The sequence below is a fragment of the Lepisosteus oculatus genome, chromosome 17 (genome assembly GCF_040954835.1).
Source record: "Lepisosteus oculatus isolate fLepOcu1 chromosome 17, fLepOcu1.hap2, whole genome shotgun sequence".
NCBI lineage: Eukaryota > Metazoa > Chordata > Actinopteri > Semionotiformes > Lepisosteidae > Lepisosteus > Lepisosteus oculatus.
The window spans coordinates 17,119,707-17,140,523 of NC_090712.1; the positions used below are offsets into that span (position 1 = coordinate 17,119,707).

Here is a 20,817-nt window from a genome sequence, read left to right on the forward strand (position 1 = left end):
CCCCTTTCACTTCCTGCTTTTTGTCCAGGATCTGTTTTGAGATTTCGAGGCTAGTTTGCGTCGGGCGAGGCGGTCGTAGTGCAGCAGCATGGTGTAATAGCCACGAAATTGTGTGTGGTGAAAACCTTCCTACAGCAGATTTATTTTATTTTTTTGTTTTGATTTATGATAAAAATATTCATGTAAATGTCAGTCGTTGATAAATAAAGGTGACCGTCAGTAGATCAACAATGCATCAGCAGGCGCAGCATTTCTCTCCAACCAACGGAGATTTTACCTTCGTTTCCTCGACTGACGCCGAAGGTACAGTAGACTAGGCCTTGCAAGGACTAATCGCACTTTTTATACGGCATTATTAATGTTGTTGTTGTTGTTGTTGTCATACTGTGAACGACAACCCAGAAAAGAGTTTTGATGTTTGTTTTAGCTGTGTAGTTGTTATGAAAGACGCTTCTAATGGTCGTTTCTGTTGTCTTAAGATAAAACACGTTTAGGTGAGTATGATGAAGTAACTCGTGAATGTCTTCAAGCCTATTACGAACCCTGGCGCACGGTCAACAGTGTATCGTACCTGTAAACAACATGGAGGCGAAGAGAACTACGCTAGACAGCTCGAGTAGATAGTCTTTTGAAGTTGTCGCGGGGATGGGTGTCGTTTTCTGGGCTGTCCATATATAAACTAAGGATCCCCGCAGTCATTATTGGGAGCACACAACTCGTTCATGTGCTGCAGCAGGGATTGCATAATGCGGAGCTCACATTATAACACTGTCATTACATTAGAAGAACTCCAACGAGAGACCTTTATTGAGGAATAAACGTATATTAGTCATAACATTGCTTGATCTGTAACCACATATGTAAAACACACTGTATTGTAATTTTAACTTGAGTCAGAGTAGTAATTGGTGCTTTCGTCGTTCGTGCTTTAGGTGGTAGTGTGTGTTTCTGCCAAAAATAAGTAAGCATTTCTTATTTTATAATGACTGGCTTTTCCACATAGGATGTGGATGTGATCTCTCAGTTTTCAGTTATGTCTTTCAATAACACTGTATTGTACTAATGTCTTGAACTTGCATCCTGCTAATGTGATTTGCTAACTTGCATGTGTTCACTGTAAACATGGAATACAGATCGATGTCAGGTGCTGACATTAGTGCTGTTTTCATTCTCGGTGTTTCATTCTTCTGTTCCGGTGCTCTTGTGCTAGTCTTCCTGTCACTGATTTTTTTGTACTTTATCGTACCTGCACGACTGGCCCTCGTACTTGGGCAAACTATGCATTCGATTTTCTGCTGAGCAGATAATAAAGGGCACCGATGTGGGTTTTGTGTAACACAAGGCTAGGCAATTTCAGTCCCGGTCTAGTGTCTTGGTTTTAGACTTACTTTTAATTACCAACTGATTAAACAACATTTAAAAAAAAACATGAGATTATGAAAATAATACATTCAACTTAACTTTTAAGTTCAAATGGCAAATGAAAACCTGCAGGTCTGTGAACCTCGAGGGCTGGAATTGACAGGCACTGTTAAAATGCCTCCTTTAAATGAAAGATGTGAAGGCAGATCTGCGGTGTTGTGACAGGGCTCTGAAGCTGTAACCGGACGATTGTGGGTTCAGATGCCGGGGCATCCTCCAGCACAGTGCTGCAGTAAAGATGTACTGTATGAAGGTGCCAACGTACTGGAAAAATGTTAGTTGCTTTGGATAAAAGCATCGTCGGAATAAATCAATAATGATACCAATGGCTGTAGATAAGAATTTTGTGTTGAGCTGCTGATCGTGTCATACCTAGTCTTGCCAGGTCACCTTCAGTGTCCAGTGTGGTTCTGCAGCTTGAGACGGGACCTTCAGGATCTCCTTTCCTTGTTTTCCCCACAGAGCTCAGCGGCTCCATCGACGCTCCAGAGGTGAAGCTGAACCTTGGCGGCGAGTCTCCGAAAGACGCTTATGCCACGGCGTTCCTGCGGCAGCGCGGCTATGGCTGGCTGCTGGAGGTGGACGAGGAGGACCCAGAGGACACGAAGCCCCTCCTGTGCGTCTCCTCTCCCCCCCGCCTTCTCCCTCGTGATCGGACCCCGAATACTCAGCTGTGCCTTTGGAATCGGCGGAGATTAGTGTGGAGAACGACCCGTGATCGCCGTAGCAGGGCTGTTCTCAAATATAGCAAACGTGTGAAATATGCAGCAGTCCGAACAATTCATCGGGCTGGGTTCTTCCTCTGGTGTCTCGGGAGGCCAAACAGAAACCCACCTGCCACTAAACATCAGACAGGGAGACCTGTAGTTTCCTGGCTTTCCAGAAGGAAAGACTTTCAGAAAGAAGAGGGAAGGAGAATTTTGGTTTGTTAGTAGTTGATCTGAAGATATTATCCACCTTTTTCTTGAGGGAAGGGGTTTTAATTGGGTAATTGCGGGGTGTCTTGTTCCAAACTCCCACAACCCTTTGTGTAAAGAAGTGCCTCCCGTCCTTGGTTTTAAATGCACTCCCTTTTAGTTTTGTTCTTGGATTTAGATGTGATTGTCCTCGTAATGATGCAGTGGTGTTCTGTGTTTTTTTTCCCCTTGAATGAAGAGAGGAGCTCGATATCGACCTGAAGGATATCTACTACAAGATCCGCTGTGTGCTGATGCCCATGCCGTCCCTGGGCTTTAATCGGCAGGTGGTGAGGGATAACCCCGATTTCTGGGGGCCCTTGGCTGTAGTTCTCCTCTTTTCCATGATCTCGCTGTACGGCCAGTTCAGGGTGAGTTAAACTGAATTAGACAGCACTGATGCTGCACAACTGTAAGCTCTTCAGTTCATAGGTCTGCCTTGAAAACATTAAAATTCTTACCTCTGTCATCTGTTATCTTGGAAAAAATATATTCTCATATCTCATAGACGAAAGTAGGCTGGGGTATATTAGTAATTATTCCTTAAAGAGTGGTCTTGTTGACATTATGTTTTATTGGTTTTAAATAGATAAAGTTATTATTTTAAGGAGGATTAAAAGCAATTTATTGTTTCTAACTGCAACAGATTCACAAATTTCACCTTTGCATCGCCAGTTCTCTTACCACTGAGTTGATGCTTATGCCACAATGATTAGTCGTGAATGATCAATTAATCAAAGTGATACTAAAATCTGTTAACCAGTATCCAAAAGCCAAGAGTGAAACATTTCCATCAACCATAAAAATGAAAGAAAAGTATTTTCAGGAATGGCATGGCATCTTAACCAATTTTCCCCTGAAACCATACGAAAACAAAATTTGTATTGTTTGCTTTTTGCTTTATTTCTTATGCTAATAATCTAGATATCAGTGCTCGGAAGGAAACAAGTATTATTTATATTTTACAACTGATATCAAAATATGAGTCTTCTGAGTAAGCACTTATTAATACTAAAATAAATCTGCAACCTTAGGTAGCAGCTTGCATCAAGTAAATGTTCAGCCAGATGTTTTTGTACTTATTTATATGTTTCTTAAATATAGGAATTTACAAATGTAGGTACTAAAAGAATTTGCTGTTCTCAAAGGTGGTGTCCTGGATTATTACTATATGGATATTTGGATCTCTGACAATCTTTCTTCTGGCAAGAGTTCTTGGTGGTGAAGTAAGTAATGGCTGTACTTAACCTTATCACCTTTACTAAAAATTGGAGAGATCGGCTGGGTGTAAATTGTAGAACAACTACAAAACATTTTATCCAGAGGATGTAATTGATTTCAAAATATTTTGTAGTTTCACATTAAAGGTAACTTGCCTTGCTTTCTTCTGCATCTGGGAATTGCACATTTTTCCAGTTTTGGAATACTCAGTGATTTTGATTTATACTAATTTTAGGAATTTCCGTTTGTATACGACTTGGATTTAGGGCTACTGTGATATATACTGTATACACACATAGGAAGGTGTACTAATATGTTTGTATGTAAGACGTATATAAGCACAGGAGAGAATGAGACACGCAGGTCTGCTCCTCCCACAGAGCTGTTTGCCCTTCACCCCTAGCAGCTCCCAGGAGAGCTGGTTCTGACTGAAGCCCTCTGGAGTCACAGCTGAGCCCGGGCTGACTAATACCCAACCCCACCCCGGCAACACTCCTGGAACTGGAGATATGCCCAGGCTCGAACCTGTGACGTCAGGACCATGGTGCTCGGTCTGTGCCCTGAGTCAGTGCCTTGACTGGCTGAGCCACCTGGGAACCCACCATTCCAACAGGGAAAATATTTTAAACATGAGGTCCTGGGGAACAAAATTTTAAATCACGAGGGCTACTGAGATACTTATTCAGAAAACACACGTCTTGTGCAGTCTCTCGACTGAGGCAGCAGCTGGAGGAAGATGGCCGAACAGTTCTTCTAACCGGGTGCTCTGCCTTGATTGCCAGGTGTCTTATGGCCAGGTTGTTGGAGTCATTGGCTATTCCTTACTGCCGCTCATTGTCATAGCGCCGCTGCTCTTGGTGGTTGGGGCCTTTGAAGTGGTGTCTACACTGATAAAGGTAAGCCTGACCACATCACAATAAAAAGAGTTTGCATGCATCCCTCCGTGCTTCATGGTGTGATTTGGCTCATTGAGCTCTTTAAATTGCCCTGGGATCGAGTGGTGTGCAGCCTAGGACACAGTCCCTCTCTGAGCCTTCCGCTCTGTGATAATGGATGGACAATGACATACAGTACTGTTCAAGAGGCAGAATATGTAGGAGCTGCTACTGACAGAACATGTGAATTATGTACATGGGCAGCATTGTGCTGAAGTGGTCATGGTTCTGGACATGTAACTGCAAGATTGTGGGTTCAAATCCCAGGTGAGATGCTGCTCTTGTGCTGCTGAGCACTCTACTTCACTCAAATTGCTCCAGTACAATACCCAGCTGTAGAAATGGGTGCAAATTTGTGTCCGAGTTGGTAAATACATTCATGTGAACTTATTTACTGGTGACAGTTGAATAATGCAATGTTTTTTTTCCCCCTTTTCAGCTCTTTGGAGTATTCTGGGCTGCGTACAGTGCTGCTTCCTTGCTAGTAGGGGATGAATTCAAGACAAAGAAGCCACTTCTTATATACCCAATTTTCCTTCTGTATATCTACTTCCTATCCTTGTATACTGGTGTCTGAAAATTGGCCAGTCTGCTTTGGAACTGTGTAACACACTGAGAATTGATGACCGAATCGCAAAGTGGCAAATAACTTCTCAGAAGGACCATGAAGATGTGCTTTGTTTTATTATTTTACAATACAACTTGGTTCACAATCATGGTCATTCATAGGTCATAAAGGAAAAATGTACAGTGTATTTAATGATGAAATGTAGCTATGAACTTTGTACTTAATAAAAGATGTAGGATTTGTTTAAAAACCTCAGTTTTTCAGCTTTCTGAATTATAGAGAAAGTGAAAGTGGTTATTTTTGCAAGGTACAGAGGTTTTAAAAGGGAACTGCACCATGTTAATTTGCTTTGTATGAAAAACAGGCTTTTGTTAAACCCAGGTGATATTCAGAACTCTTAACAAACCTTTCAGGATTTAGCAGTTCTCATTTGGAAAGCCTGTGCCAAAAGCAACAGAAACACCTTATTGCAGTGCAGTTCTTTCTGTTTTGGACTTAAGGGGAAGACAGCTATTTCAGATGTAGCTCTGATCTTTTGTTTTCTGTTTCGGTATTTGGAGGTTTCAATTAACCTGAATTGAAATTTAGAATTTAACATTAGTGGTATATCCATTTTTCATGCATCGTTCTACTAGATTCTTCTTTTAATTTGTACATGTTTGTCCAACTAGATGATATTGGGTAGTTTGTGAGAAAAAAAAACATTTGGGTGCCTTTCATATCTTCTGTTATATGGTTGTTACCAGTATATTATTAATATTTTATAGATGTACATTTGTAAAAAACCTAAATAAAAGGAAAATACACTATAAAACACTCATTGTATTATATATAATTATCTCTGGAAATATACTAATTTGCTGAGGGCTTTTCCTTTGGATTAGGAGCTTTATCTTATTCAAAGCAGGGATTCAGGAGAATAGTCCATCTCAAAACTAATTCTTGGGTATATCCTTACACATGCACCTTTATATTTTCCTTAAATCTCACAGATTATTTTTTAATCAAATGCACTTTTTAAATAAAAAAAACTTGTGTGTTTGTTTAATTTACCTTTTGACTGTCTCTTCCTTCTTATGGACATGAGAAACGCCTAGCTTGCCTCTTTTATTTTACACGTATTATTCAAAAGTACGGTAGAGTTTCTAAAGTTTTAATATTCCTAACTCTAGAATTAAACAAGAATCGGGATCATGGAGAATAATTAATTTTCCTTTTGTACATAAAACAAATGATTGAGATCTACAGTCTGATTCATTTAGAATAGAAACAATGGACCTATAATAAGGTGAATATCAACAAGCATGTTCTGAACTGTGTTTTATGCAAGTCATGCGTATATTACTGTTGACAATTGAGACGGGACTTAAAACCTTAGATAATTAAATCTTTAGTAAAGTCTTACTAAAGTCTTGGTGCCCTTAATCAATTTGATATCTTCCTGGAAAGTTAGTGTGTCATTAAACAAATCAGAGAATCTCAAATTAAGCAGTCATATTTTGCCATTATGACTATGTGATAATGACTACTAATGATGAATCTGCAACTCCATATACTCCATATAACTGCACATCTGATTTGATTATCCTAACTGACTATTAGTATTGTTTATTTTTATTTAATATTTGACTACTTCAGGTTTGGTCAGATTATCTATTGGTATTAATCTTCTTGTTTGTAATTGGAGTTACATAAGAATAAAAGTGTTTTACAAATGTTATTTATTTGATTACTATGGTAGAATATTAAATGGAATTATATGTCTGGGAAGTTCAACATGTATTACACAAGTAAATACATCTTCCTTAAAATCCTGAATCAAAAATGAATGATGTATTTACTGGCAAACATAAAATCTCCTTCTGGGTACATGACGTATAAATGGAGTCTCTCATTCCTATGTAGATCATTAAAAATAAGATGCATATGAAAAAATGGTTGTACTTTTTAAACAAACAAGAAACCCACATTTGATTATCATGTGGTCTCACGCTGTGTACGACATCAGTGTGTAAGTCTGCAACCTCAACCCAGTTTATTGATCTCAGCCCAGATTACACCATGGATTGATAACATCAAGGATGTTTTTTGGACAAAGCATAAATCTAACTTTGAATAATGGAGCATTGTGGTCGTGGATTATTTAGGCCTCAAACAACAACTAGCAGCACTAGTAACAACCCAAGACTATTCGGGGATCAGATCTTGTGAGCATGTTGTTTCTCATCAGCTTGTTTAGTTTCAAGTAACAAATGCATAGTCTTCAAACCATGTCATTTACATGTTTTTGGAATTACCTCATGGTTTAATAACCATATAATCTCTTCTGTTTTAATTTTCTGTTTTAACTTAAAGGGCTAGGTAAAACGTACGCAGTGAGCTGAAACTGAAAAAGGCAATGGAGCAAGAATCCATCGTGTTAATGGGTTAAGAGGGACTGTCTTAGTTTCCACAGTGTATTCCACAGGGATTTCCTGAAATACTCATATCATCAATAATCCAGGAGCATGTGCCTTGTTTACTCATTCAAGAAGAATGAGAGAATAGGAATATATCGAGAGTAAAGCAAGACGTGTTTGGAGCTTTAAGAGATGATACCGATTCCAAAACCAATGAGTTAGAGAACATTTAAAAAATAAACGACCAGGTGTCCAAATTTCACTTTTAAAAATGCATTATTTGTAATATCAAGTCTGTAATTTACTTTATCTTACCCCGGGGCGTTACACTATTTTACCTTACTTAGTATGCAAAGATAAATGCGAATTGCTTTCACTTTTGAAGTAAGGGATTTCCGTATACAGTACGTATCTAATCTATTAACATAAAAATACTTGGAGATATTTGAATTGAGGTGCAGATGTTATGGATAGATAAACTGAACCTCTAATACTGAACCCAGGTAATGTTATTTAATGTTTTGGGAAGCTCGTCTGTTCGATTTGAGGCAAGTCAAATATAAAAAAGTCTCGTCTAGTAACATTATGAATCACTAAACTGTGTAATTGCATTATGCGGCTTAATGCTGCGATTAAAACATTAAGCTTCCAGTGCCTCCAAGCCTTTGGTAGAAAATGGACAATTTAACGTGCCAAACACTGCGATCATCACGTCAGGCACAGCAAAGAGTCAAATACACACAAAGCACACAAAGGCACATTGACAGCACAGACTTTCGTTTTCGCTCAATTCTCCGGGACCTCAAAACAGGAGCACTTGTACGATAGAAATTAAAATGTTCACCGGCCGTCCATCAAGCGTGTCCTGAAAGCTACGGCGCCCCTAGCGGTGCGGAGGGGACCTGGCGCTACGCTAGTTCCGTTTACCTGCCATCTGTGTGCTGAAGAGAGGAGCCCTCGGCTGCCCAGCCCTGATGGTGAATAGCCGCTACTGCGTTCTCGGGAGGAGGAGCGCCAGCAGTGGTAGTCCAGCGATAGTTTGGGATTCAGCCTTCTGTCTTTTTACACCCACCCTTAACATCGGAGCTCCCCGAGACTGAGAGAGAGAGAGGGGAAGGGAGAAATAAAGAAAGATGGCGGCCGCGGCCTCGCCGGGCTCCTGCTCCTCCACCTCCTCCGACTGGATCGTACTGAGAGACGGCTGCTTGCGCTGCGACGAGGTGGGCCTGCGCAGCCTCTCCTATCACCCGGCCCTCAACGCCATCCTGGCCGTCACAAGCCGGGGCAGCATCAAAGTCATCGACGGCACTTCTGGGGCAATACTCCAGGCCTCGGCTTTGCACGGTGAGTTTCCGCCCCGGGGCCTGACCGCTGGGCTGCGGGCTGGAGTGTGACAACAATGCCGGCGTAAGGGAGGGGGTTGTTGAAGCCAGCGATGTAGCGGGGATTTCTCGCCGGCTGCTTGGCGTAGGGCCCTGTCCTGCGGTTTCAGGAGCTCCCCGGGTGCTTGAGAGGAGGCAGTAGTGTCGTGGAGACGAGCCGTGATCGTCCCCGGCGAGCCCGACTGTGACAGGCTACTCACGGAGGGAAATGTCTGCTGCCCCTGCCTCTGCCCTGTGTCTCTCTGAGCGGGCTGGTCAAGAGTCCAGCCAGGAGGGGAGACGAGGAGCTCGGAGATGTGTGAGTGAGCTACTGAGCTGCTGAACTACTGGGACATCTGAGGCAGCTGCCAGTGTTTTGGTTTTTTTTTTCCGGGATGGCAGGCCTCGGGAAGTTGGAGTGCCGGCTTCAAGCCCGGCTGCCTGTGATTCGGCGCTGTCAGTTCCTCAATCCTCAGGGCACGCAAGGCTCAGTCCATCTTGTTATTGTAGAGTCCAGCGGCCTTTCCGGCCGTGCCGGTGTGTGGTTTCTTATGGCAGTATGGCATAAATAAATCATTTCGCGGGGAGGGGACAAAAATGACACATCTTGACTGTGACAGATGGGCTGTTGGTGGTTGTTTACCCCTTGGTTTTTCAGAAGTCAGATAGGATTTTCTCAGTTTCTGAATGATACTAACTTGGTCATTGTGGTGGTAGGAGCAGGCTGGAGTGAGTAGTTAGTGACGGTTGTGGTGGTAGGAGCAGGCTGGAGTGAGTAGTTAGTGACGGTTGTGGTGGTAGGAGCAGGCTGGAGTGAGTAGTTAGTGACGGTTGTGGTGGTAGGAGCAGGCTGGAGTGAGTAGTTAGTGACGGTTGTGTTGGTAGGAGCAGGCTGGAGTGAGTAGTTAGTGACGGTTGTGGTGGTAGGAGCAGGCTGGAGTGAGTAGTTAGTGACGGTTGTGGTGGTAGGAGCAGGCTGGAGTGAGTAGTTAGTGACGGTTGTGGTGGTAGGAGCAGGCTGGAGTGAGTAGTTAATGACAATTGTGGTGGTAGGAGCAGGCTGGAGTGAGTAGTTAATGACAATTGTGTTGGTAGGAGCAGGCTGGAGTGAGTAGTCAGTGACACCTGTGGTGGTAGGAGCAGGCTGGAGTGAGTAGTTAGTGACGGTTGTGGTGGTAGGAGCAGGCTGGAGTGAGTAGTTAGTGACAATTGTGGTGGTAGGAGCAGGCTGGAGTGAGTAGTCAGTGACGCCTGTGGTGGTAGGAGCAGGCTGGAGTGAGTAGTTAGTGACGGTTGTGGTGGTAGGAGCAGGCTGGAGTGAGTAGTCAGTGACGGTTGTGGTGGTAGGAGCAGGCTGGAGTGAGTAGTTAGTGACGCCTGTAGTGGTAGGAGCAGGCTGGAGTGAGTAGTTAGTGACGCCTGTAGTGGTAGGAGCAGGCTGGAGTGAGTAGTTAGTGACGGTTGTGGTGGTAGGAGCAGGCTGGAGTGAGTAGTTAGTGACGGTTGTGTTGGTAGGAGCAGGCTGGAGTGAGTAGTTAGTGACGGTTGTGTTGGTAGGAGCAGGCTGGAGTGAGTAGTTAGTGACGGTTGTGTTGGTAGGAGCAGGCTGGAGTGAGTAGTTAGTGACGGTTGTGGTGGTAGGAGCAGGCTGGAGTGAGTAGTTAGTGACGGTTGTGGTGGTAGGAGCAGGCTGGAGTGAGTAGTTAATGACAATTGTGGTGGTAGGAGCAGGCTGGAGTGAGTAGTTAATGACAATTGTGGTGGTAGGAGCAGGCTGGAGTGAGTAGTTAATGACAATTGTGGTGGTAGGAGCAGGCTGGAGTGAGTAGTCAGTGACACCTGTGGTGGTAGGAGCAGGCTGGAGTGAGTAGTCAGTGACAATTGTGGTGGTAGGAGCAGGCTGGAGTGAGTAGTCAGTGACGCCTGTGGTGGTAGGAGCAGGCTGGAGTGAGTAGTTAGTGACGGTTGTGGTGGTAGGAGCAGGCTGGAGTGAGTAGTCAGTGACGGTTGTGGTGGTAGGAGCAGGCTGGAGTGAGTAGTTAGTGACGGTTGTGTTGGTAGGAGCAGGCTGGAGTGAGTAGTTAGTGACGGTTGTGGTGGTAGGAGCAGGCTGGAGTGAGTAGTTAGTGACGGTTGTGGTGGTAGGAGCAGGCTGGAGTGAGTAGTCAGTGACGGTTGTGGTGGTAGGAGCAGGCTGGAGTGAGTAGTTAGTGACGCCTGTAGTGGTAGGAGCAGGCTGGAGTGAGTAGTTAGTGACGGTTGTGGTGGTAGGAGCAGGCTGGAGTGAGTAGTTAGTGACGGTTGTGGTGGTAGGAGCAGGCTGGAGTGAGTAGTTAGTGACGGTTGTGGTGGTAGGAGCAGGCTGGAGTGAGTAGTTAGTGACGGTTGTGGTAGTAGGAGCAGGCTGGAGTGAGTAGTTAGTGACGGTTGTGGTGGTAGGAGCAGGCTGGAGTGAGTAGTTAGTGACGGTTGTGTTGGTAGGAGCAGGCTGGAGTGAGTAGTTAGTGACGCCTGTAGTGGTAGGAGCAGGCTGGAGTGAGTAGTTAGTGACGCCTGTAGTGGTAGGAGCAGGCTGGAGTGAGTAGTTAGTGACGGTTGTGGTGGTAGGAGCAGGCTGGAGTGAGTAGTTAGTGACGGTTGTGGTGGTAGGAGCAGGCTGGAGTGAGTAGTTAGTGACGGTTGTGTTGGTAGGAGCAGGCTGGAGTGAGTAGTTAGTGACGGTTGTGGTGGTAGGAGCAGGCTGGAGTGAGTAGTTAGTGACGGTTGTGGTGGTAGGAGCAGGCTGGAGTGAGTAGTTAGTGACGCCTGTAGTGGTAGGAGCAGGCTGGAGTGAGTAGTTAGTGACGCCTGTAGTGGTAGGAGCAGGCTGGAGTGAGTAGTTAGTGACGGTTGTGGTGGTAGGAGCAGGCTGGAGTGAGTAGTTAGTGACGGTTGTGGTGGTAGGAGCAGGCTGGAGTGAGTAGTTAGTGACGGTTGTGGTGGTAGGAGCAGGCTGGAGTGAGTAGTTAGTGACGGTTGTGTTGGTAGGAGCAGGCTGGAGTGAGTAGTTAGTGACGGTTGTGGTGGTAGGAGCAGGCTGGAGTGAGTAGTTAGTGACGGTTGTGGTAGTAGGAGCAGGCTGGAGTGAGTAGTTAGTGACGCCTGTAGTGGTAGGAGCAGGCTGGAGTGAGTAGTTAGTGACGGTTGTGGTGGTAGGAGCAGGCTGGAGTGAGTAGTCAGTGACGGTTGTGTTGGTAGGAGCAGGCTGGAGTGAGTAGTTAGTGACGGTTGTGTTGGTAGGAGCAGGCTGGAGTGTTTTTGTATTTTTATTAAGTGAGTTTTTTATTTTTATTAAGAATGTTTTCTAACATAAATCAGTGTCACATTAAATTAATTAATTAATTTGACTTTCAGTGCTTTGAAATAAAAATATCACAAAGAACTCAATTTCAATGTAGGATTTGTAATTCAGTAAAATGAGAGAATTGGTCAAGGGTCTGAATACTTTTGCAAGGCACTGTATATGCTTACAATTGTCTTAGTGTTCCTTAATGTTTCATAAATAGGAAGGCAACCAAGTATCATTTTTGACTGGTTTGCATTACATCCCTCGTTCCATTTTCTATGAGCCTTATCCAGTAGTGGCTCGCAGGGCAGCCGGAGCCTGTCCTGGCAGGCGACAGAAGCAAGACGGGACGGCGGTCTTTAACAGGGCAGACAGACGCACTCGCACCAGGGCTAATTCTCCCAGAAGTCAATTAACCTGCTTGTCTGTCTTTGGGCTGTGGGAGGAGACCCACACAGACATGGGGAGAGCATACAGACTCCATACAGAAAGCTTCCCAGGTGTTGAACCCAGGGCAACGGCTCTCCTGACCCCTGCGCCACTGTGCCACTCTTGTCTCCTGTCTCTTGTCTCCTGTCTCAAGTCCAGGAACTCTTGAAAGCCCTCTCGTGCTGTTTGTGTGGCCCTGTGATGTTCGGTAGCAGGTCTTTGATTTTCAGGCCCGTCTCTCCTGCGTGCAGCCAGGTGAACCTTGGAGGGGGTCAGGTAGTGCACTACTGCTGTGACAAGCCCCACTCCCACATAGCGCGTCCTGTGTGGGGAAAGTTTGCAGCCGTGCAGGTAGAACAGATCGACTGTCGCGTTGATCAGCACAGTTCGCTGTAGGTGCTGGAGCTGCTGATGTGATGTGGGTGACGGCCGCATAAATGGAAGAGAGTTCTGTTTTTTTGCAGATTCGCTGTGCGATACCTGTAGTTTTTACCTTTCTGGAGGTCTTTCTTTAAATTGCATTGTCACCTCTGGTGCGAAACACAATTTTACAGAGCAAAGCAATAACCTCTGAGCAATATTTGCATTACATTTCTTCTGAATAAGAGTTCCCACAGTCTGAGTGCCTTGTGTTCAAAGCGTCAGTGGTGGCCCGTGTACTGTATGGTCTGATATTGTCAGGGTAGCAGACAACCTTATATTGCTCTAAATCATTTTGATCGATTAGTGGACTTAAGATGGCTCTGCAGCCCAATGTTGTATGTTGCAGTGTTGCTCCCTGCCTTGTGAAGTAGACAGAGATAAGACAGGCCCAGTCCTTCAGAGTTCATCTGCTGTTTGAACCTCTGTGCCCCTTGATCTAGCTCCATCTTTGGACCCCTGGAATCATGAGGTCCCAGAGGAGGCACTGTGGTGAACATACCCTCTCAGAAGCTTCTGTCCTGGACAGTATGAAGAACCTGGCAGACATGGGCAGTGTGTGTTCTGCGATAGGGAGATCAAGTTGAGAAGTAATGCAGTCCATGCGCTGATACCTGGCCTCTAGTTTTGTTATCTTTACATTTTAAAGTAATAAGTGCAAGGAATTATATAGATCCGAAAACGATTTACTTACAGAACAGAACCCACATTATCCACTGCTGATGTGTAGCTCCCACCTGGGTGGCACGTGGCAGCCCTTAAGGACCAGGAATTCAGCCAGAATAGTGCCGGTTTGTTTAATGGCCGAGTGATCGGGACCTGTGGCCAAGAGGATAGTACCTGGGAAGTTGAGTTTTGAAATGCTGTGCCGGGGGAAGAGTGCTGCCTGCCAGTGCTTGACCACCACTCCTGCTTCTGCTCCTGCCAACACCACCACTTTGCTGTAGCCACCCGTTTTCCTTAGCAGTCTTCCATCCCAGTACAGAGCAGGCCCTGCTCTGTTTAGATTGTCAAACCTGACAAGATCAAGCATAAAGACTGAAACACATAGAGCTCTCAAATAGTTTAATGAGTGTGTGCTGTAGTAGGCTGCTCTGCGCCATTGGTGTCTGTACACGATGACACTAACTGGCTTATTTTGGTATTGTGGTGTGTGAAAACATTTAACAAAGTCAGTACTGCAATTATGAAAGCGAGACATTTTAAAATAATATACAGCTTATGTGGTGTATTCTTTTCTCCAAATGGGTAGAAATATACAGTGTGTAGTTCAGGTGGGGAGCTGCGTCAGCATGCGTAGGCTGCAAAGGAACAAGTAATAGGTTTATTTCATGCTGAAAAAAAGAAGAAAGGGAACACAGCGTTTCGGCCGTTGAGCCTTCTTCAGGTGTATATACAGCGTGTATATCAGTCTTATTGTCATGTGTACTGGCATACAGCACCATCTAGGACATATTCATCAGCTCTTCTGTCCTTATGTTTCCTCTCCAGAAGTGACAGTGGTATGATAATTAGGTGGGCTGGAGTGAATCCTTAATCTGTGTACAATGATAGCTATCCTTGGGTGTAGTTCTTGAACTTGACTGTTCTTTACCTGGGCTTAGATCACTTGTACTGTGCTTTGTTTTAGGAGGCTTCAGAAACAGGTAATATTCAAACACAGGATCTCAATAGTATGGGTGGAGTTTCTCACAGCTGCCCATAATAAACTGGAATAACAAGTGTAAGAGGTTACTGTCTTTATAAGGCACGCCTGGCCTAAAGAAGGTGTTCTAATATATATCTAAACATAGACCTAGGTAGTCACGTGTCTGTATGTATCTATATTTTTGTAAGAATTTTCAGTTTGTAAGAAAAGCATGTGTTTTGTAATAGTGAGGTGTGAATTCTAAGCTGGTGAAATCTTTTAAGGTATAAAAATAAACAATTGAGCAATCTAAATTGTCTTTAAATGAAGATTAAAATTGAGGAGTCTTCTGAAATCGGACCCAGACACATTTATTCCTGACTGCTTCACCAAAGATGTGATCTCTCTGGGTCTCTATTGCACTGTGCACCTTTCTGCACGGTTTCAGCCAGCGCTGTTACTCTTGGCATGAGCTGATGCCAGACTAATGTCATCACCTAAGGGCACTCTGGATGCCTACATGGGTTCACTGGCCTGTTGGCACTGCTGAGTCCCGGAGAGTCTCATGTTTGTCAAGATGGTGAGGGAGAGATGAGACTGACAGCAAGTGTATGTGGCACAGAAAAGACAGACAGAAGTGCACCTGTCATGCTGTTCTTTTAAACTGGAGCTTCTCACTGTATGAAGTAATTTAACTTTTGCTGACATGGTACATACAGCACTCGCCCCTTCATGCTGAAGGGGGAAAAATGTTCACTTCACCAGTGATGTATTTCCACCTGTTGTATGGTTGCATCTTAGAACAAAAATCACGTTCACAATACATCATTATGAACATAGAATCATTGAATGCGGACATCTGCACACGTTTAGTTGGTTCTTGTGATTTTTTTTATACAGTACTTATGTTTGGGTTCTTTATTTCATCTGGAATTTGCCTGTAACAGCATGGAAAAACTACATTTCAAGGAAGATAAAACTACAGCCAAGCAGCGATGGTGGTGCAGTGGGTGACATTGCTGCCTTGCAGCTCTGGGGCTCTGTGTTTAATTCTGGACCTGGGATACTCTCTGCATGGAGTCTGTATGGTCTCCCTAAGTTTCCGTTGGTTTTCTCCTCGTGCTCCAGTACCACAGTCCATACTGGTAGGTGAACGGGCTTCTGTGAAACGTGGCCCTGGAGTGAGTGTGTCTGTGTGTGTGCCCTGCGCGGGCGTGCCATCCCGTTGCTTGCTGGGATAGGCCCCAGCTCCCTGCGACCCTGCACTAGAAAAAGAGATGAGAAAATAGATGAATAGGTAAAACTACAGTGGTCATGGTCAGGAATGGTCTTCTCTTTAAAAGTGTGACAGATGGGTGCATAACAGCCATTGAGAAAACAGATTGGAACAGTTACGTTGTCATTATAGTGTAGTAGCTAGTCTAAAATTTGAAAGGAATTCTATTTGTTCAAGCTGCTGGGTTTCAGTATTTATTAAAGCAAGCTGTGCCCTGAGCAGTTTGGGCAAACACAAGTTTTTGACCTTGCAGGTATGAGTAGTAAAGCCACATGAATGCAGTATTTGGAATGCAGGCTTTACTCCCAGTTTTAATAGATGAACCCTTTTTTCACAGAAATAAGTAGCTTCTTCCACATCCCTGTAATCGTTGTAATGCAACAGTGTTGTATTGTTCTTTAGAGAGGCTCAACCCGTGCCCCAGTCCTGAATCGAACGCTGCTCTTTGGGAGTACAGTAGCGCTTCTGTGAGGCACGTGAAGCAGATATGAGTCTTGTCACATGTGTAGCATTACATATTGTCACAGCTCTGGAAACTGCTTGTGCTCCGATCGTCCTTCTCTTGTATAGCCTTGTCGAGACTCTTCACATAGGGGAAGATTCAGGGTATCTGTCTGCATAAACCTGCGGGTGCCTTGTTACCTTAATAACTGCCTTGCTGATGCTTTGCATACTTCAAAATATACGGAAACTGTGACATAATGCGGCTGATGTAACTTTAAAAAACGTTAGCTTATGTAATAATTAGGACTGGAAACGAAAGTCTAATCTAGAGGTGAACTTGATCCTTAAAACCAAAGGGCCAAAGGATAATCTGAAGTTTTCATTACAGCTTTGTGATTTTGTTTATAGAAACCAAATGCACTATTAAATTTCACAAAATAAAAAAAAAATGCTATAGATTCATTTACCATTTGTTCTGGGTAATAAATCGAACTAAATGAGATCATAGAGTTATGTCTAAATGTTGCGTTTGCGCAGTAGATTTGCGGTTGTCAGGTTCCTGGAATGGCGAACATAAGGAGACTGGGTGTTACACGCTGGCCCACGAGAGTTTCTGAGTGCGTCCGTAGAAAATAAACAGCTTCAGTTTGTGTCAGCAACTGTCTTTGTCCAGACATGCAGTAGTATATGAAAAGCTTATAAGGGAAATTAAGATTTTGATCTGCAAGTCAGATTAAAAACAAAATCGGAACATAAGAAAGATTAGAGGGGGAAGAGTGAAGCTCTTTTGGCTCCAGGAGGCTTCGTGACCTTGGGATCTGTCGTGCACTTTTTTAAAGGATCCCTCAGAAGTCTGCTTCAGCAGCGTGGTTCAGTTCAGGAGTTCCATACGTCCGTGACTCTCTGTGGAAGGAAGTGCTGCTGTGTGCTCCTCATCTTCGTTGGAAGCTGTCGAGTGCTTGGTTAGATTGTCCTCTGTATTGTTATTAAAACATGGATGATTTTGTCAGTGTATGTATAATTAGATTAAGTTGCACTTAGCAGCTTCCAGCGGGTAATTAAAGCCACACTGGACGTAGAATGGGTTTGTACTTGTAGCTGGTGTGTTTCACCACCTGTCAGGTATACAGACCTCAGGGCTCCGAATGCTGTTGGAATAACTCTGTGTGTTTTCGTGGCCCAGGAGGACGGGTGAGGTGCCAGTACTTCCCTGCGGTGGACAAGGTCCTGTTTGTGGACGACTGCGCTGTGGGCTGCAGGAAGGACCTCAATGGGATCTTGCTGTTGGACACCGCTCTCCAGGCTCCGGTCACCAAGCAGGAAGACGCGGTGCAGCTCGAGCTGCCCGTCACGGAGGTGAGATCCCCGGAGCCTCTCTCCTTCGGCGCGTTCGGGAAGCCTAAGATTCCACAGGCTTCGAATCGTTTTTCCCGCTTGGTGTATCTTACCTGTACAGCAGTGCGTTCGGACCTTTTTTCAAAATTTGTATTAAGATTTGAATCCTTTATTAAGCTGAATGTTTAACATTTTCTGATAGATGTCCATCTTTGAATGAGCCGCGACAAAGCCATAAACGTCTGAAGCGATGAGGGTTGACAAAACGTGAATGATGGGGAATAAGGATGTAGTTCTTACACAAATATAGCGACATGAGCCAATTTCTAATTGTTATGAGGGTATTAGTTGAACACACTTATTTACCTTTGATCTGTTTTATCATTTTGATGTAAGTATTCCCAAAAGAAATGACAATGTACTGGTATGGATATATGCCTGCCTGGTAAGGTTTAGTTTTTGACCTTTCCCTAGATATAAACGATTCTTTCACTGTCTTTCCTGTCAATTCAGTAAACAAAGTGGTTTTTAGGTACATTGAAATTTGACTTTGGTAAATGTAAAAACTGCCAAAATAAAGTCATTTTCATAGAGCTTTCCTTTCATTTCTATGCTTAATTATGACATGCATCTTAATTCGCATGCAGAATGAGTATCTTGCATTTATACTTGAGGTCTGAAGGTGTTTACAGACGGATGTTTATTAGTTATTATAGTTTCCTTCCGTTTGTGATCTGGGGGTGTGGCAATGCTGGACTCTCTCTCCTGCTGTTGCCTTGTGTTTGCAGTGCAGTCCCCATAGGCTTGAGCACAGCCAGGGCAGCTCTGGAAGTGGGCATACATCTGAGTTCCTCTGAGTCTGGCTGCTAGAGTTGACCTTATCTTCAGGCTCCGTAAAACTGCCCTAAAAGTGTCCAGTTTAGAGGGTCTTCGCCTCACAGATGTGTGAAATCATTTCCCCAGAGCAGAAATTTTGTACTAGTAGGATGTCAGGCTTTTTTTTCCCCTACAGCTCTGGGCACTCATTATGGGGACCGGTAATTACAAAAAAATAATATATTTGTTTTTTTTCCTCCATTAAAGTAGTTAACTAAAAAGACATCACTAACAACTACCAAAACTAAACATTCATTGTTTTTGTGTTTTGGCATTTCACGTCTTATTTTAATGATCTGGGAAAAGTTGACTGATGCTTTGTTAAAATCAAAAGTGATTTTTCAGTTAGGAGAGGGGCATTGAATGTTAAACTAGCTGTGCAAACCCTTGGGCTTTGTCTCCCCTTCTTCAGAGTGTTCCGTATTCGTCATTATTTGAGTGAGATGTTTATACTTTGTTGTAAAATCTCTTAGTTTCGGGAGAAGTTTGTTTTCTTTCGGCGTAGTGTGTGGCGGCGACTGCAGTGTAAAATTTCCGCCTGTTTTCCCCCCTCAATCTGAAGCTGGCAGTGCTTAGTGAGCACACAGCTCCGGCTCTTGTGCCAGGACCGGGGGGATGCCAGCGCTGCAGGTGTGCCCTCGACAGGCCTTATTGGCAAGCCATCTGCCCCTTTCTGCACCGCGAGACCCAGTGTGCTCACAGCAGAGGCACAGGGACACGAGGCGCCTGCCTCAGCGGTGGCAGAAGACACGCAAGCCACAGTGCCACTGTTGGGATTCTTGGTATTTGAGCTGGACCTTCTCTAAGAGGGTGTGGCACAGAAACCAGTCGGTTTGGCTTTCAGGACGAAATCCCAAAGAGTTTTATATAAGGAAATAGGTTAATTTTTCTGAAGAAATCGAATGTCTGATTTAATTTGAAGAAATCCAAATGTAATCATTTTTTAAGATCTAACAGTTATGGTTGTTTTTCACTTTCACCAGCAACGTGGAGTCATACCAATGTTCCCCTTTTTTGCTTTAGGCCCAGCAAGTGCTCTCGGCCTGTCTGGAGAAGGTAGATGTATCTAACACGGAGGGATATGATCAGTTCATTACGCAGCTTAAAGATGGGCTGAAAAACACCTCACATGAGACGGCAGCCAATCACAAAGTGGCCAAGGTGAGCAACACAGTGCATATGCAAAGCTGCATTTGTGTGTAACATAAAGGCATTGAGAAAGTATCCTGTACATAATGGGATGAAATAATAATTATATTTATAATAATAATAATAATTAATAATAATTGCTTACACTTATATAGAGCTTTTCTGGACACTCCACTCAAAGTACTTTACAGGTAATGGGGTCCCCTCCACCACCACCAGTGTGCAGCCCCACCTGGATGATGCGACAGCAGCCATAGTGCGCCAGAACACTCCCCACACACCAGCTCTCAGTGTGGAGGAGAGCAGAGTGATGAAGCCAATTCATAGAGGGGGATTATTAGGAGGCCATGATTGGTAAAGGCCATTGGAGAATTTGGCCAGGACACCGGGTTTACACCCCTACTCTTTTCGAGAAAGGCCCCGGGATTTTTAATGACCACAGAGAGTTTTACATCTCATCCAGTGCCTTTTTACAGTATAGTATTTTACAGTGTAGTGTCTTTTTATAGTATAGTGTGAATAATAAAGCTGAGTCTTTTTGATGGCTTACTTAAAAAAAACTCCATGGAAATAAGTCCACGGTAACAAGGTTCTGGTTTGTTGGGCTGATTGACTGTACAACCTTCCATTGGTACCAGCAGAACTCAAAACTTTAAGATTAAACTTAGTTAAGACAGTTGTCGTCTACGGGTTTGATATATATATTTTACATTTTATAATGGTATTTTTTATGTGCGGGTATCATCACACAATTGCCTCCTAAAAAGTACAAGTAGTGTTTTAACTGCGTTTTTAAAGTTAGGCAGGTTAGAAGTTTGGTTGTTTTGAAAAGGGTTGCCTATTTTGTGAGGTCAGTTTTCCGTATATATCATTTTGGTGTTTAAGTCCTGCACTGAGGGTTCTCGTTTACAAACAAAGGTTCGTTCTGGCTAAAGTCATATGAGCCGTAATGTATCCTTTCGATAAATGTGTATTGATGTGCCTGATGTGTTCATATTTCTTGCAGTTTTGTTTAATGCGCATTAATCTAATGGTCTTCACGTGCCTGTGTTAAATGTCGCAGGCCATTATTAC

The 20,817-nt window shown here is 43.8% G+C and overlaps 2 protein-coding genes across 10 annotated transcripts in view; both read left to right on the forward strand.

The window, feature by feature from the left end:
- The first annotated feature begins 9 nt into the window (after positions 1 to 9).
- On the forward strand, positions 10 to 6,154 carry yipf4 (Yip1 domain family, member 4). Its single transcript, XM_006638828.3, has 6 exons — positions 10 to 303; positions 1,885 to 2,038; positions 2,578 to 2,749; positions 3,527 to 3,604; positions 4,382 to 4,495; positions 4,974 to 6,154. The coding sequence occupies exons 1-6, from the start codon at positions 231 to 233 to the stop codon at positions 5,109 to 5,111; spliced, it is 729 nt and encodes a 242-aa protein (XP_006638891.1). The 5' UTR covers positions 10 to 230; the 3' UTR covers positions 5,112 to 6,154.
- Positions 6,155 to 8,406: 2,252 nt separating this feature from the next.
- birc6 (baculoviral IAP repeat containing 6) overlaps positions 8,407 to 20,817 on the forward strand; it is a 110,977-nt gene continuing 98,566 nt past the window's right edge. For all 9 annotated transcript variants that reach the window (XM_015362782.2, XM_069179939.1, XM_015362783.2 and 6 more), the window contains exons 1-3: positions 8,407 to 8,845; positions 17,567 to 17,739; positions 19,618 to 19,755. In XM_015362782.2, the coding sequence (XP_015218268.2) occupies positions 8,635 to 8,845; positions 17,567 to 17,739; positions 19,618 to 19,755 (522 nt within the window). In that variant the 5' untranslated portion in view covers positions 8,407 to 8,634. The remainder of the gene's footprint in view (positions 8,846 to 17,566; positions 17,740 to 19,617; positions 19,756 to 20,817) is intronic.